This window comes from Pongo abelii, chromosome 5 (genome assembly GCF_028885655.2).
Source record: "Pongo abelii isolate AG06213 chromosome 5, NHGRI_mPonAbe1-v2.0_pri, whole genome shotgun sequence".
NCBI classification, from domain to species: domain Eukaryota; kingdom Metazoa; phylum Chordata; class Mammalia; order Primates; family Hominidae; genus Pongo; species Pongo abelii.
In genome coordinates, this window is record NC_071990.2 from 47,829,781 (window position 1) to 47,847,029 (window position 17,249).

At 35.8% G+C, this 17,249-nt stretch overlaps 1 protein-coding gene and 1 pseudogene across 3 annotated transcripts in view; both read left to right on the forward strand.

Moving 5' to 3' along the window:
* CD2AP (CD2 associated protein) overlaps positions 1–17,249 on the forward strand; it is a 150,760-nt gene that overhangs the window by 75,224 nt on the left and 58,287 nt on the right. For all 3 annotated transcript variants that reach the window (XM_054556810.2, XM_024247848.3, NM_001132276.1), the window contains 1 exon segment: positions 453–573. In XM_054556810.2, coding sequence (XP_054412785.1) covers positions 453–573 — 121 coding nt within the window.
* On the forward strand, positions 8,380–10,697 carry LOC129059748 (small ribosomal subunit protein eS12-like; annotated as a pseudogene).

Below are 17,249 nucleotides of genomic sequence, written 5' to 3' on the forward strand. Positions count from 1 at the left end.
GAGCCACTGTGCCTGGCCAGGAAGTTACATTCTTAGAATCATCAAATTTTTTTCAAATAAAAAATTTCCAAATACTTTAAATAATATACAAATCAAGGCTTAGTAGTGTTTACAAGAGTGACATTCCAGAAGCTATATACTTCTTGCTGTTAATACAGTATATATGGTTATCTGATACTTTCATGAAAACTACGTCATAGATTGTGATTGATTACAGATTCTCATTGTAAATGTGCAAAGTGCTGTTGATTTATGATTAATCCCAAATATGAGTAATACACTAAAATTTAATCCACTTAAAATATATTTTCTTCATTGTGTTTTAAATTTTAAAGGGTTATTTCATAGTGCCAATTTTGTGCCCATTTGCTTTTGCAGCTTAATTTTCCCATAGGGTGACGATTTTCACTTAACAGAAGTTGTTTTTACTTTTGAATTGTGAACTTTTTCAGGTAGAAGAAGGCTGGTGGAGTGGAACCCTGAATAACAAGTTGGGATTGTTTCCCTCAAATTTTGTGAAAGAGTTAGAGGTAACAGATGATGGTGAAACTCATGAAGCCCAGGACGATTCAGGTAGACTGTTTTTTAAAATTTTTAATTGATTTAAATAAACTTTATATATCATCTAGTGTTTTATTTTGTATTTTTTGAAACTCTGTTCTTTCTTTTGAACTTTCAGTCAGCTTCAGTTAGTCTACTTTAAAAAAGCAAATTATGGTGGGGACCTAAACTGAATTAAATATCTAGTCCAATAATTTAATATTTTTCTTTCTGATTTCTGCTTTAACCTTAAGTGAATCTTTAGTACCCTGAATTTAAAATGATTCATCTTAGGTTATCTGATTTCTTCCTAGTAAAGATATATTTATATATATTTTTGGTCTGCTGAGTTTGCAAATGGCCTGTTTAATACTTCAGAAATTTTAGAAATAAGAAACAACCTTACTTTTGTTATTTGCTGTATTCACATAATAGATTTTGTTTATTCTGGGCAGCCAAATGTCATTTAGTTATTTTGTGATGTTAGTTATTTAGAGACTCACCCACAAATTCTTTCTTAATTTGCTCACCATTTAAGAGTATGATTGACAAAATTTTACCCCAAAGCTAGATTTAAATTTTGTTACTTTTAAGAATTGCTGTTGGAATTAGGAGAGTTTTGTTTTGTTTTCCAAAAGAGGTCTTGAATTTACAAGTGGAAATGTAGGGATAAGAATATGTTTTTCTTGATGGAAATGTATATGTAGTGAGAATTTTCGGGGATTTGCATTAGCTAATATTATTTGGCAATTTTATGATTAGATGGATTTATAGATATTAGGAGTAGATCATAACCTTAAGGTTGCCAGTATCATTGGTTTGTTTTTAGAACTGGCTTAATGCAAATATATGAAAACTAAATATTAAAAATAATGAGATGAAGTTGTAAGATTGCTCAGACTGCTTATGTACTGAATACTTTTCATTGTGTCCCCATGCGACACTTATATGTTTTAATCTGTCTTTACATACAAGATCATACTAAGGTGTTAGTCTTCCATGATGGCAGAAACTATGTTTTGGTTGTCTTTGCTTAACTGTGGTTTTTTTGTTTGCAAAACAGGAATAATTTTTTTTTTTTAACGTGAAAGGGCTGTTTCCTGAATTGACAGGTAGTTTCTAAGCATAATGTTTGCAGCATCGTAGGTTGTTGTGAGCTATTAGTTTTTTTTTTTTTTGCTTTCATTTATCAGTACTTTCAGTGTCTTACATATGGAAGAGTACAAATTTTGAAATTAAGTAGGAAAACATAAAGTTGGTATAGCAAATGGGTTTATAAACCTCAGTGCACTCAGTGGTAAGAGAATGCAATTTTTTTTTTTTAATTATACTTTAAGTTCTGGGATACATGTACTGAACGTGCAGGTTTGTTACATAAGTATACATGTGCCATGGTGGTTTACACCTATCAACCCGTCATCTACATTAGGTATTTCTCCTAATGCTATCCTTCCACTTGCGCCACCCCCCCACCCCTGCTGACAGGCCCCAGTGTGTGATGTTCCCCTCCCTGTGCCCATATGTTCTTATTGTTCACCTCCCATTTATGAGTGAGAACATATGGTGTTTGGTTTTCTGTTCGTGAGAATGATGGTTTCCAGCTTCATTCATGACCCTGCAAAGGACATGAACTCATTCTTTTTTTTTAATTTTGTTTTTTGAGACAAAGTTTTACTCTTGTTGCCCAGGCTAGACTGCAATGATGCAATCTTGGTCCACCACAACCTCCCCCTCCCAGGTTCAAGTGATTCTCCTGCCTCAGCCTCCCAAGCAGCTGGGATTACAGGCATGTGCCACCACGCCCAGCTAATTTTTTGTATTTTTAGTAGAGATGGGGTTTCTCCATGTTGGTCAGGCTGGTCTTGAACCCCCGACCTCAGGTGATCCGCCCACCTCGGCCTCCCAAAGTGCTGAGATTACAGGCGGGAGCCACTGTGCCCAGCTGAACTCATTCTTTTTTATGGCTGCATAGTATTCCGTGGTGTATATGTGCCACATTTTCTTTATCCAGTCTAACATCAATGGGCATTTGGGTGGGTTCCAAGTCTTTGCTATTGTAAATAGTGCTGCATTAAACATATGTGTGCATGTGTCTTTATAGTAGAATTATTTATAATCCTTTGGGTGTATACCCAGTAATGGGATTGCTGGGTCAAATGGTATTTCTAGTTCTAGATCCTTTGAGGAATTGCCACACTGTCTTCCACAATGGTTGAACTAATTTACACTCCCATGAACAGTGTACAAGCATTCCCATTTCTCCACATCCTCTCCAGCATCTGTGGTTTCCTGACTTTTTAATGATCGCCATTCTAACTGGCATGAGATGGTAGCTCATCGTGATTTTGATTTGCATTTCTCTGATGGCTAGTGATGGTGAGCTTTTTTTCATAGGTTTGTTGGCCGCATAAATGTCGTCTTTTGAAAAGTGTCTGTTCATAGCCTTTGCCCACCTTTTGATGGGTTTTTTTTTCTTGTAAATATGTTTAAGTTCTTTGTAGATTCTGGATATTAGCTCTTTGTCAGATGGATAGATTGCAAACATTTTCTCCCATTCTGTAGGTTGCCTGTTCACTCTGATGATAGTTTCTTTTGCTGTGCCAAAGCTCTTTAGTTTAATTAGATCCCATTTGTCAATTTTGGCTTTTGTTGCCATTGCTTTTGGTGTTTTAGTCATGAAGTCTTTGCCCATGCCTATGTCCTGAATGGTATTGCCTAGGTTTTCTTCTACGGTTTTTATGGATTTTGGTCTTACATTTAAATCTCTAACCCATCTTGAGTTAATTTTTGTATAAGGTATAAGGAAGGGGTCCAGTTTCAGTTTTCTGTATACGGCTAGCCAGTTTTTCCAACATTTATTAAATAGGGAATCCTTTCCCCATTGCTGGTTTTTGTCAGGTTTGTCAAAGATCAGGTGGTTGTAGATGTGTGGTGTTATTTCTGAGGCCTCTGTTCTGTTCCGTTGGTCTATATATCTTTTTTGGTACCAGACCATGCTGTTTTGGTTACTGCAGCCTTGTATTATAGTTTGAAGTCAGGTAGCATGATGCCTCCAGCTTTGTTCTTTTTGCTTAGGATTGTCTTGGCAATGTGGGCTCTTTTTTGGTTCCATATGAAATATAAAGTAGTTTTTTTCTAATTTTGTGAAGAAAGTCAGTGGTAGCTTGATGGGAATAGCAACAAATCTATAAATTACTTTGGGCAGTATGGCCATTTTCATGATATTGATTATTCCTATCCATTAGCATGGAATGTTTTTCCATTTGTTTGGGTCCTCTCTTATTTCTTTGAGCAGTAGTTTGTAGTTCTCCTTGAAGAGGTCCTTCACATCCCTTGTAAGTTGTATTCCTAGGTATTTTATTCCCTTTGTAGCCATTGTGAATGGGAGTTTGCTCATGATTTGGCTCTCTGTCTTTTATTGGTGTATAGGAATGCTTGTGATTTTTGCTCATTGATTTTGTATGCTGAGACTTTCCTGAAGTTGCTTATCAGCTTAAGGAGATTTTGGGCTGAGATGATGGCGTTTTCTAAATATACAATCATGTCATCTGTGAACAGAGATAATTTTACTTCCTCTCTTCATTTGAATGCCCTTTGTTTCTCTTGCTTGATTGCCCTGGCCAGAACTTCCAATACTATGTTCAATAGGAGTGATGAGAGATGGCATCCTTGTCTTGTGCCGGTTTTCAAAGGGAATGCTTCCAGCTTTTGCCCATTCAGTATGATAATGGCTATGACTTTGTCATAAATAGCTCTTATTATTTTGAGATATGTTCCATCATTAGCTAGTTTGTTGAGTTTTTTAGCATGAAGCAGTGTTGAATTTTATCGAAGGCCTTTTCTGCATCTATTGATATAATTATGCAGTTTTTGTCATTGATTCTGTTTATGTGATGGATTATGTTTATTGATTTGCATATGTTGAACCAGCCTTGCATCCCAGGGATGAAGCCGACTTGATTGTGGTGGATAAGCTTTTTAATGTGCTGCTGGATTTGGTTTGCCAATATTTTATTGAGGATTTTCGCATTGATGTTCATCAGGGATATTGGCCTGAAATTTTCTTTTTTTTTGTTGTGTCCGTGCCAAGTTTTGGTATCAGGATGATGCTGGCATCATAAAATGAGTTACGGAGGAGTCCTTTTTTTGTTGTTTTTTGGAATAGTTTCAGGAGGAATGGTACCAGCTCCTCTTTGTACCTCTTGTAGAATTCGGCTGTGAATCCTTCTAGACCTGAGCTTTTTTTTTGGTTGGTAGGCTATTAATTACTGCTTCAATTTCAAAACTTGTTATTGGTCTATTCAGGGATTTGGCTTCTTCCTGTTTTAGTCTTGGGAAGGTTTATGTGTCCAGGAATTTATCAATTTCTTCTATATTTTCTAGTTTATTTGTGTAGAGGTGTTTATAGTATTCTCTGATGGTAGTTTGTGTTTCTGTGGGATCAGTGGTGATCTCCTCTTTATCATTTTTTATAGTGTCTATGTGATTCTTCTCTCTTTTCTTTATTAGTCTGGCTAATGGTCTCTCTGTTTTGTGCAATTTTTTTTTTTTTTTTTTTTAACAGGCAGAGTTTCACTTTCTTGCCGAGGCTGGTGTGCAGTAGCATGATCATAGCTCACTACAGCTTAACCTCCTGAGCTCAAGTGATCCTTCTGCCTCAGCCTCCCAAGTAGCTGGGACTGTAGGTATGCATCATGATGCACAGCTAATTAAAAACATTTTTTTTTTAAGAGATGGGGCCTCACTATGTTGACCAGGCAGGTTTTGGACTCTTGGCTTCAAGCAGTTCCCCCACCTCAGCCTCCCAAAGTGCTGGGATTACAGATGTGAGCCACCACATCTGGCCAAGAAAATTAATTTTAGAGAAAAAAGTCAGATAATATTTTAAAATTTAATAGATGATTGTATTAAACATAATTGATAAAAGATTTCTAGAAATCATTAAGATTATTACTAAAGTTAATGTGCTGTGTTTCTCATTCCAGCATTTTAGACTTTATTAAGCTCCCTGACACTTTTGTCTTCATCCATAATTATGGTTTGTTTGTACATGAATGATTCATGCAACTTTTTCCCACCTAATTCTTGTATGGAGCCTGCAGAAGAGCCAGGCTTTTGCTGTGGTAGAAAAGAGCGTGAAGCGATAGAGCAAGTTCATAAAAATCTAGATATAGAGCTAGAAAGTTCTAGTACAACCCCCCCATTTTATAGTAGAGAAACCTAAGTCATGATTTACATATTATTTTATGTATTTATTTTTGTTAGAACCAGGACTTCTAAGAATTTGGGCTTTTGGATCCCATTCCTCTGTACATTTCCATACTATTATATTACTCATCTCTGGGTCCATCCTTCTAACTCCAGCACAGTGATTTATTTTGAAACTTTTTTTTTAACTGGAGAAAAATTATAAAAATAAAACAAAGACCTCTCTTAGATCCTTTACCCTGATTTACGAATTTTTAACATTTCACCCCATTTGCTAACTTATCATTCAGCTTCTATCTAGATATCTGTATTTTATCTTTATTCTTTAGTATTTCAATGTGTATTTCCCAAGAATAAAGTTAATCTCTTATGTAACTACAGTACAGTTATCAAAATCAAGACATTTAATATTGATGATATTGTTTATTCTGTAATCTCCATACACATTTTTTTTTATTATTCCAGCATGTTCTTTATAGCTGTTTTTTTCCTCCCAGTCCTGAAAAGGATTATACATGCAATTTATTTCCAGTGTTTCTTAAATCTGTAATAGTCTTCTAGCCTTTTTCTGTTTTTTGTTTTCTTGACGTTGACATTTTTGAAGAGTTTAGGCCGATTATTTTGTGGAATGGCCCCAGTTTGTTTGTTTGTTTGTTTGTCTTTTCCCCCCTGATTCCTCATGATTAGATTCAGATTATATTTTATTGGCAGGACTATGGAGTGACGATGTCTTATGTAATATTTGGAAGCACATGGTGTCCATGTCTTTTTTTATTGGGGATGTTAAATTTGATTAAAATTTAATCATAAATTTAGTTACAGCTGTGCTGCCACTGTAGTTTTACTGTTTTTCTTTTTATAATAAGTGTTTCATGGAGAGATAGTTTGAGACTATGTAAATATGCTATTCCTCATCAGACTTTCACTCAACAGTTTTAGCATCATGGATAAATTTTACCCAAATAGTTGTTACTATGATGGTTACCAAAAATGGTGATTTTCTAATAACATCATCCCTTCTATGTGTATTACTTAATATTTTACTCTAAAGACAAACTTTTATCTTTCTCCAGTTTATGTATTTATCAGTGTGGACTCATCAGAGGGTTCTGTTTTATTCATTAGTTATCAGTCTATTACCAGTATTATTTATTTTGATAACCGTATGATTTGGCTAGTGAGAGTTCCTTCAAGGTAACTTCTGTGACTTTTTAAAAAAATCAACTTTATTGGAGATACAGTTTACATACAGTAATTGTGTCCCTTTAAAATATACAATCTGATGAGTTTGACAGTTGTATAAATCCATGAAAACATGTACAGAACATTTCCATCACCCCCAAAATATTGCTCATGCTTTTTGCAGTCCATTTCTTTTTCTGCCCTTAGTCCTAGGCAATCATAGATCTGGTTTGTCATTATGGATTAGTTTGCAATGTTATGTCATTTTGACATGTCTCCATCATTTTCTGTGAACTTCCTTACTCTGTGATATAAGATATTCCAAGCTCATTTTGAACCTTCCCTACCCTAGTCTTGGAATCAGCTACCTATCAAGGCAAACTTTTTTTTTTTTTAAGAGAGGAATAGTGTTTGGGCATCAAGATCTGGGTAGAGATGTGGTCATTGCTACTGGGGTAATGCTTCTGAGTCTGCTAGTGGATTAAGCTGGAAAATGCTTACATGCACATACAGTCCCATAGCTCTACCCATGTCTTGATCATCATCTGTTTATCCATCTTTACTAGTACCTCTAATTCCAATTTAATACCAGAAGGTATATTTTCTTCTCTACTGATTTTATTTCTAAGCCCATTGACCATAGAAATGTATGAAATGAGTAACTGAGTTTGCTTTACTTTTATTTATTTATTTATTTATTTATTGAGACGGAGTCTCGCTCTGTCGCACAGGCTGGAGTGCAGTGGCGCGATCTCGGCTCACTGCAACCTCCGCCTCCCGGGTTCGCGCCATTCTCCTGCCTCAGCCTCCCAAGTAGGCGCCCGCCACCACACCCAGCTAATTTTTTGTATTTTTAGTAGATACAGGGTTTCACCGTGTTAGCCAAGATGGTCTCAATGACCTCGTGATCTGCCCACCTCGGCCTCCTAAAGTGCTGGGATTACAGTTGTGAGCCACCGTGCCCGGCCGAGTTTGCTTTACTTCTAAGGAAATTTAATTTTTCTTCCAAGTTTTAGTTATCTAAACATCGCAAGCTACAATTATGTTGCCTTGTTCATTTGCTTTTTAGTATAAAAGCCATCTAATATTAGGCTTGAAAGGATGAATGCTTAGAAAGCAATATTATAATTCATGGTTTATCAATAAATTATGAGTATAGAAAAACCAACATGAATTTAGTTTCTAAAAGATTGATGTAGAAGACACCTCTTGGAATTTTAGAAAGTGACAGGAAAAAATGTTACTTTACATAGTCATAAAATACCAGTAATTGTTCTACAAAGTAGACAGTATATAACAGATCTAATAATGAGAGCTAGGAATAATGAGATTGTGAGGAAAAATTGCTGGTATAATACCAGACTTTCGGGTCAGAGTTTTCAGTTAATTATAGTAATAATTTTTAAGTTATAAAGTGAAGACATAAATTAGTTTGATGGCTCTTTGCCTTCCACCAACAAGTCTTGCATAAGCAAAGGCTTGGATGTGTTGAAGGTTTGGCTTCACCTGAACCCACTGCTGTGGTAGAAGAGGGTATTGTTGCTGGAGATGTAATGGATGTTAATACTGCCACTGCTTTATGGGAGGTTCTGAAGACCACCCTCATGCACAATAGCCTAGCAGTGAAATTTGTGAAACTGGCCAAGCCTTAGACAAGTGCCAAGCTGGTGTTTGTGTGCTTGCATCCAACTGTGATGAGCCTTTGTATGTCAAGTTGGTGGAGGCCCTTTGTGCTGAACACCAAATCAACCTAATGAAGGTTGATGACAACAAGCAACTATAGGGGAATGGGTAGGCCTCTGTAAAATTGACAGAGAGAGAAAACCCTATAAAGAAATTGGTTGTGGTTGGGTAGTAGTTAAGGACTATGGCAAAGAACCTCAGGCCCAGTATGTCATCGAAGAGTCCTTTAAATGCAAGAAATGAAAAAATAAAACTTTGTATCACATTTAAAAAATTAGTTTGATGAATAGTTTGAACTCTGCTATAATTTTTAGAATAAACATGTGACCAAAGGAAGAAGTGGAAGCTATTTTAACAAGTGAACATTTCTTAACCTTTGTTCTGATTTTCAGTTCTGATTTTCTGAGCGTATGTAATCCCTCTGTAGTCCAGAGGTGCAAGGATCACATCTGTAGGGGGAAGACAAATGTGAAGTAAGTATGCTAATAGAATAAAATGACTTGCGTTACTTTAGGTAGGTATGGAAAATGTTGGAGGAAGATATTTCTAAATGTAATACTTTGTTTGCCACTACGTTTTGCTTAATATGCAAATTTTCATCTCAGAAATGTCACAGGAAACATTAGAAAATATAACCTGCAACTCTTTAATCCTTGAAGAGACAGGGAAAAAGGAGGATGGCTTTTAAAGCTTCTGTCCAAAGTTGACATGTCATTTCCGCTAACATTGTATTTGGCGGTTATGGTCATACATGCGTAAGTGCAGCAGGGTGGGGATATGTAATTTTCTTACAAGGAGGGGCACCAAACATTTGTGTACAGTATTATGCTCTACCATATATTCATTGTGGATCACCTTTAAAGAATCCTTTTCTTTAAAGCTCATTAGCCTTTCAAAGGAGTTCAGATTTACTCTTAACATTAGTTTGCAGCTCTCTGTAAGTGCTACATACTATACGTGCTACAAAGTAATGAAAAAAGCGTGAGCTCCCTGGCTATTTAATGTGACTTGGGATGCCCAGTTGCCTCTCATTTTTAAGTGTTCTTCCACTATTTCTTTTCTCTTTAACTTAGCAATAAACTTGTAAAAATTCTAAATTTTCTAAGGCTCTTTAATGAATTATACAAAAATATTAACAAAAATAGTTCCAGTTTAATTTAGTTTCAGTTGTTTTAATAGTTTCAGTTTTCTTTAATGCAGATGCTGATTGTATTGAAAGATAGAAAAATCATTGAGGTAGGAATCAGTGGAGAAGGAATCATACCAACTAGATCTACTTTCACCATTTTATGTTACATTTATTTGAGAGTACTCGATAACAATTCTGAAGTCAGAACTTATGTTTAAGGGTGTGTAAAAACCATTAGAGAACATACTTATACTTATGTATAAGTACCAAAAACACCTGGCTTAAATTTAATGGGGCATTCATCACTTAGCAAACTGTCTCCTGAGTTACTTTTGATGCACATTAGTATTTCTTAGGGTTCACAGGTATTGGATCATTTGATACCTACTTTTGACATTAAATTTGGTGTAAATTAAAGCATATGAGTGAAATGATCTTTGTGATGCCATATAAAACTGAGCCTTTAAAATATTTACAACTTAAAATTTGTATGGGACCACCAGCAGAAGAGATCTAATTTATATTTGAGTTTAGTTCATTACTTTTATAATTATAAAATACTTTGAACATTTTCTTATGCTATTCAGCTTGATTTGGATTTTAGTAACTGTGCAGAATTTTATCTGTTAGAAATACCCTTCCTTCTTTGTTTAACCCTTTTACAATAACTGTTCATTCTAAATGTGGAGCTTTGTGATTATGGGGTGGAAAGTCAGTGGTCGAAGTACACTATAATTTTTTTTCTTTCCCCAACTCTAAATTTTAGGCAAGTTTCTGCATATTGTTGTGAATGCCAGGAAGTGAGCATTATATAAGGAGTAACTACTTAAAATTTTCCTGTGTCCTAACAAAGTGTAACAGCCTCTGTCCATAATTGGTGTTCTGACAATCTTTTCAGTCAGTAAAATAATTATGTTCCTCATAGCTGTTAGAAAAATTATAGTAGAATGTACATTATAAGTGTTTTTTTTTTTTTTTTTGCTTTCAGTATTGGAATGTCATATCCACTATATTTGATTATATCATATAGTTTCTCCTCACAGTCTTTTAAATTTAATAGGGTTCTCCTCCTCCTCCCTCCCTTTCCCTTTTTCCTCCATCCTCTCTTATGTAATAATGGGATGATGTTCTTGGTTTGACCAGTTAAACTCTATTACTGCTAAGTAGATAATTCTGACTCTTAATAATATATGGACAATATTGAGTCTTCACAGATAATTTATTTTTAGATCCTCAGTTTTCATTGAAGAACTGTAGGATAAAAGTTTTAAGAATGCCATCATTATGTTTTCTGTAGGAAAGTGGTGAATTAATCATCTATTCTGTTACTGAGTGGTTTCTATTTAAAAGTCCAAGATAAATTTCTTTTAGTATTCAGTCTCAGGGAAAGCATTGCTTCGCTAGGAAAGTGTTATGTTTCGGTTTTGTAATGTCTCCTTTTTATTTTTGTCAAATATACTTAACCCTTGTTATTTAGAGTGTCTTTTTGTCAACATGCAGATTCCACTTATTTGCTAAATAGGAATATGTTTTCAAATTTTCCCCTTATTTTATGAAACCAGTGACTGTATATACTTGTCTTGTCCACCGTTTTCTAAAAGTCTTCCACATTAAACCTCTTTAAGAATCTCCATTTAGATGTCTAATAGGCATCTTAAACCTAAGATGCCCAAAATTGATCCTCTGCCTTTTTTTCCTGCTCCATGTAATCTTCCCTGTCTGAGTTAAGGAGAAATTAATCCTTCTTTTACTCAGGCCAAAATTCTTAGATTTCTCTTGTACTCTTCTTTTTAACCTCACACCCTACCATGATTCATTAACAGATTTTGTCAAAAAATGTTTAGAATCTATTTTCTTTTTACCACCTTCACTGCCGCTATCCTGGTATAAGTTATCTTTTGCTGTATAATTACCATAGCCTATATGCCATTACCTACTTACTGAGTAGTCTGGTAGCCAGTAGTGATCACCCTCCAGTAGCTTTGCATTTCACTTAGACTAAAAGCCAAAATCTTTTAAAATGGCTACAAATCCCTCTATGATCTGGCATCCCCATATCCCTCCCTCCACCTTTCTTACCTCATCTCTTATTTAACTTTCCCCTTTGTTCACATTGGTCACCTTAGGTTTCTTAAGGATGTTAGGAACATTCCTCTCTCACAGCCTTTGTGCTTGTTGTATACCTTTGTCTGGAATGCTCTTCTTCAAGATGTCCTGATGGCTACTTGTCTGATTCAGGATTCTCTCAGAAATCACCTTATCAGTGAGGCCCTTACTGACAGCTCTGTATAAAACAGCAGAAAGTCCCCATTATCCACTTTTTAATCTCTTCTCTTTTTTTTAAACGTTTCAAAGAAGAATTTGTTGCTATTGCTTATTAAGCTTATTGTCTGTCTGCCTGCTCATTAGAATATATATATATATATATATTTGTTTACTCATTGTCTAGAATGGTCTCTGATATGTTGATGCTCAGTGAAACAATGAATAGTTTTTTGTGATATATATAGAACTTTTCAAACACTTTTGTCAAGTGAAATCCTCTTGAGTTTTTGTTGTTGTTGTTGTTTTGTTTTTTGCTTTAAGTTCTGGGATACATATGCAGAACATGCAGGTTTGTTACATAGGTATAAGTGTGCCATGGTGGTTTGCTGCACCTATCGACCTGTCCTCTGAGTTCTCCCTTCACCTGCTCCTCACCCCTCAACAGGTCCTGGTGTGTGTTTCCCTACCTGTGTCCATGTATTCTCATTGTTCAACTCCCACTTATGAGTGAGAACATGCAGTGTTTGGTTTTCTGTTCCTGTGTTAGTTTGCTGAGGATGATGGCTTCCAGCGTCATCCATGTCCCTGGAGAGGATATGATCTCATTCCTTTTTATGGCTGCATAGTATTCCATAGTGTATATGTGCCACATTTTCTTTATCCAGTCTATCATTGATGGGCATTTAGGTTGGTTCCATGACTGCGATACTGTAAATAGTGCTGCTATAAACATATGCATGCATGTGTCTTTGTAGTAGAATAAATCCTCTTAACTTTTAAGAAGATTAATGTCACTCCCATTTTAAGGGTCAAGAAATGGAAACTCCTGAGATTATTTAACTACTGAGTGGTAAAATCTCATTAGAGTTTTGTTTTTCTGATTTCCCAGTTTTTTTTTTTTAACTTTACTATGCTATTTAACATATGGAGTATGGAAATTTGGTGGTTTTTCACTATTGTAGTCCATTGGTTTGCTGCTGTCTTCACCTAATTTTCTTCTAGGTATGCTTATAGAACTATCTTTTCATGTACTTTCAGCTCTTTGAGGGTTGTGAGTAGTAATATGTGCGTATAGTAGCATTTCTCATGAAGGCAGTGTATTCCAAAATCTGAAATTTAAAAGTCAAAGCTGGTAAAGGGAAATTCTAGATATAAATACAACTGTTTAGTTAATTCAGCATTCATATATTTATTCAATATATTGAGTGCCTTTTGTTAAGTATATTGTACAAGGTCCTGGGAATACAGTGATCAGCAACATAGGCGTGATTTCCCCCCCTTGTTTGAAGCTTTTGTTCCATTGGGAAAGAAAAGATGATTTAAAAAAGTGATTGTAATTTAGCAGGAGAAATATTTGTTACAGGAAAGGGTGCAATAAATGTATATAAGAGGGCTAGTCCAGACTTGGCAAGCTGTGAAGGAATGTGCCCTAGAAGAAGTCATAGATTGAGATCCCAAAATGGCTAGGAAATTTCTAAGCAAGTTTGTGGCAGAGGGTGAGGAAAAGCATAGCATTTGCAAGATCCTGAAAGAGATTTAATTCAGAGGCATTATAGAGTATATAATTAGATGCGGTGATTGTTGAGCCTGGAGAAATTATTGGGTCAGACATAAGAAAACATTACAAAAATGTTAATCAAATCACAGAGAAGCCATAGAGCAAAATGATGACATTATTTTTCAGATAAATTGGTGGCAGTATGGAGAGTGAATTGCAATGTGGAGAGTAGATTGGAGAAGAGACTGAGCTGCTAACACCAGTTGAGAATGTTTTGATAATGAAGTAGAATTAGCCTAAACTAGAGGAGTGCTATGGGGATGGAGACTGTAGAATAGGAACTATATAAGTGATAGCACAAAGAACAGGACCTAGTGATAATGTTATTTGGGGGATGACCGAAAAAGAGGAGCCAACTGCTACCAGGTTTTTGGCTTTGTAAGATGGAGATGTCATTTGCAGACATAGGGTATTGGGAGATGATGATGTATCGTTAAAATAGATGCCTAGATATTGAAAATAGGCAGTACTAATTGGTAGGTTAATTATTTTTGGATCGTTGAAAATTACTAACTTTTACTACCATGTTGGCTATTCATTTTTGGGGATGTTAAATTTGAGGCTTATAAGGATGTGAGAGCATCCAAATGAAGATATTTAGTAGTCAGTTGTCTATGGGTCTGAATCCTTAGAAAAATTCGGGTGTCTGTGCAAAACTGGGGCTTGGTAGTACTTTAGGTGGTATAAGAAACGATAGGTAGGCTGGGTGCGGTGGCTTACGCTTGTAATCTCAGCTCTTTGGGAGGCTGAGGTGGGTGGATCACGAGGTCAGGAGTTCGAGACCAGCCTGGCCCACAAGTTGAAACCCTGTCTCTACTAAAAAATACAAAAAAAATTAGCTGGGCGTGGTGGCGTGCACCTGTAATCACAGCTACTTGGAAGGCTGGGGCAGGAGATTCACTTGAACCTGGGAGGCGGAGGTTGCAGTGAGCTGAGATCGTGCCATTGCACTCCAGCCTGGGTGACAGAGTGAGACTCCGTCTCAAAAAAAAAAAATAAAAAAATAAAAAAATAAAAAATAAATAAATAAATAAAAAGAAATGATGGATTTAGATTAGATGACCTAGGGAGAATATACAGAGTGAAAAAAAAAAACTAAAGACCCTGGGATGGAATCCTGTGTAGTGACATTTAAGGAATGGACTGAAGAAGATTAACTGAAAAGAAGACCAAGAAAGCACAGAAGGAGAGAGCCAGAAAGAAACCTGTGAGTGTGTGGTAGTCAGTCAAGGGAGGAGAGTTATTCAGGCAGGCAGGGCAATAGTGTCAGATATTACTTGGGAGGTTAAGTAAAAGAGATCATTAAGGACCTAGACAAGAGCAGTTTTGAGGTGATTAGGGCAGAAGCCAAATTAAAGAAGAAAGGTTAGGCAGTGGAGAGAGTAAGTATAAGGCAGTTGCAGCGTTTGATGACAACATATATTCAAGATTGTTTTTGTTCTTTTTCTTAAAAAGGAAAAGTGTTGATCATCTTGACATACTAATGGCTGACAAGTAGGAGAGCAGTTGAAGATGGAAACTCGGAAGAATGGTGGTTATCAGCACAATAGAATTTATCCAGAAGGTGGAGGAAATGCATTTCACGTTATGGCTATTATGATTAGTCTCAATTTATTGGAGATAGATCAGAGTTAGTAGGCTTAATGGTAGGAAGCTGAGGAAGATATTTCTGACTTTTGATGTCTTCTATAGAAAAGGAGTAATGTTACGAATAAGTTGCAAAGTGGTAAGGTCAGAATTTTGAAGAGATGAAGAGGTTCCAGCAGGGATTCTTAAATGTTTGTGCCATTTATCCCTCTAGGCTTTACTGGGCAACTAGATGGATGCATCACACAAAACATTTAAGAAACCCTGATGGATTGTTCTTCAAGAGTTCTAGTCTCTTACAGGTAGAAAAAGTTCATTTTCTTAGGAGGAGTCAGCTGAAGTGTTATTTGATTATTCAGGTTCTGAAATAGAAGAAAGTGCTCATTGCTAATGGGACACAGGATCCTGGGGAAATGGTTGTATACCTCATGTGCCAAAGATAGTAGATAGAAATTTGTTAGTCTACAGCCTAGTCACCAGGAGTTAAGGTGTTATACAGTTTACCTTGGGGTCTGTAATCATATATTAGTATTCACCTTATACTCCTCTTGGTGAGCAGCTTTGAAAGGAAACTTGTTCTGGAGTTTTGATGCCCTTACTGGTAGTACATTATGAATCTAAGTTATCGTTAACAGCCAGACCTTCTTTCTATGTGTACTTTTTAGGAACTATGCAATATTGATTGATTTTAAGTCCCGTTAAAACACCCATACCCACACCTGCATGATTGACTTACAAAATCCTTGAGAATAATGGTGAAAGATGACTTTAGTGGCGAACTTGGATTGATTCTATTAAATGCTTTTTATTTTCATCAGGTTTCTATTTTTTTTTAAGCTTTCAGTGCAGTTCACATGTGGTTTCTTGTTTGTTTTTCTCCAAACAAGTAATTGCATTTTGCAGTTCCTTTAAGTCACGTTATATGAAGATACAAGCCATCAAGTAGCTTTTGCTATAGAGATTTAATGAAGAAGGAGGAGGGAGGGTTTAGGCTCAATAGACAGATGTACTGTTTGTTTTATGACTGATAGCAACACATAAAATGCAGATGTTTTTCTTCAAGCATAGCAATTCAAGGACAATCGGATTGGTAAAGTATATGGGTATTAAAATGTTAGAAGTACCATATAGATAAGGTTACTGTTTTGTCTCATTATGGCACCTCCTGCATGCCCTTTTTCCTCCTCCTTTTTCCTTTCTCCTCCTCCTTTTTCCTTTCTCCTTGCTCCTTATCCTCTTTCTTCTTTCCAGTGGCTGTTTTCCCTTTTATATTTTACTGCTTCTTTGTGATCAGTGCTCTCTGTTACTTACGGTTCTCAGTGATACATCTTTTAAACTTTTTAAAAAATAATAGACACTGAGCCAGGCACTGTTTAAAGCACTTTACAGGAATAAATTAGTTTACTTCTCATAGCAATCCTGTGAAGTTCCCCATTTTACAGGCGAAGAGATTGGGCAAATATAACGGAGGGGGCAAGATATGAATCAAGAAGATTCGACCCTAGAATTCATATACTTTACCGCTATACCATGCTGCCTTGCAACCATTAACTTAATAGCAAACGTGGTAGTAAAATTTGGTATTTTTCATTTAGCCAAAAATAGCCTATCCATTACTACTGGATATTTTTGATATCTAGCCATCTATTTCAATTATATATATTTTAATGACTCTAATAAAGGTTACAGTCACTAAATCCAAACCCCCTTCCCTGCCTTTTTTTGTTTTATGGCCTTAATCAAATACTCAAACTGTGAAAATTGTACTTTAGAATAATCTCTTAAAGTTGTCTTTATCAATATATGATTTATTAATACCATGGATAGTTTCATTTTAAAAATGCCTTTTAGATATGCACCTCATATACTATACTAATCTGTATCAGAATATTGCTTTGTCCAACAGGCTGGTTATTGAAGGTATATATTAAAACTATATAGAATACACTTCTGGCAATGCAGGAGCAAGACAGTATGGAATTCACTTTTCCACCATACAAGCTCGAGAATTGGGGAAAATATAGGAAGCAAATTTTTCCAAAAAGTAGACTGCACAGGACTGGTACTCCTGAGAAAAGGGGAAAAAACAAGGGGAAA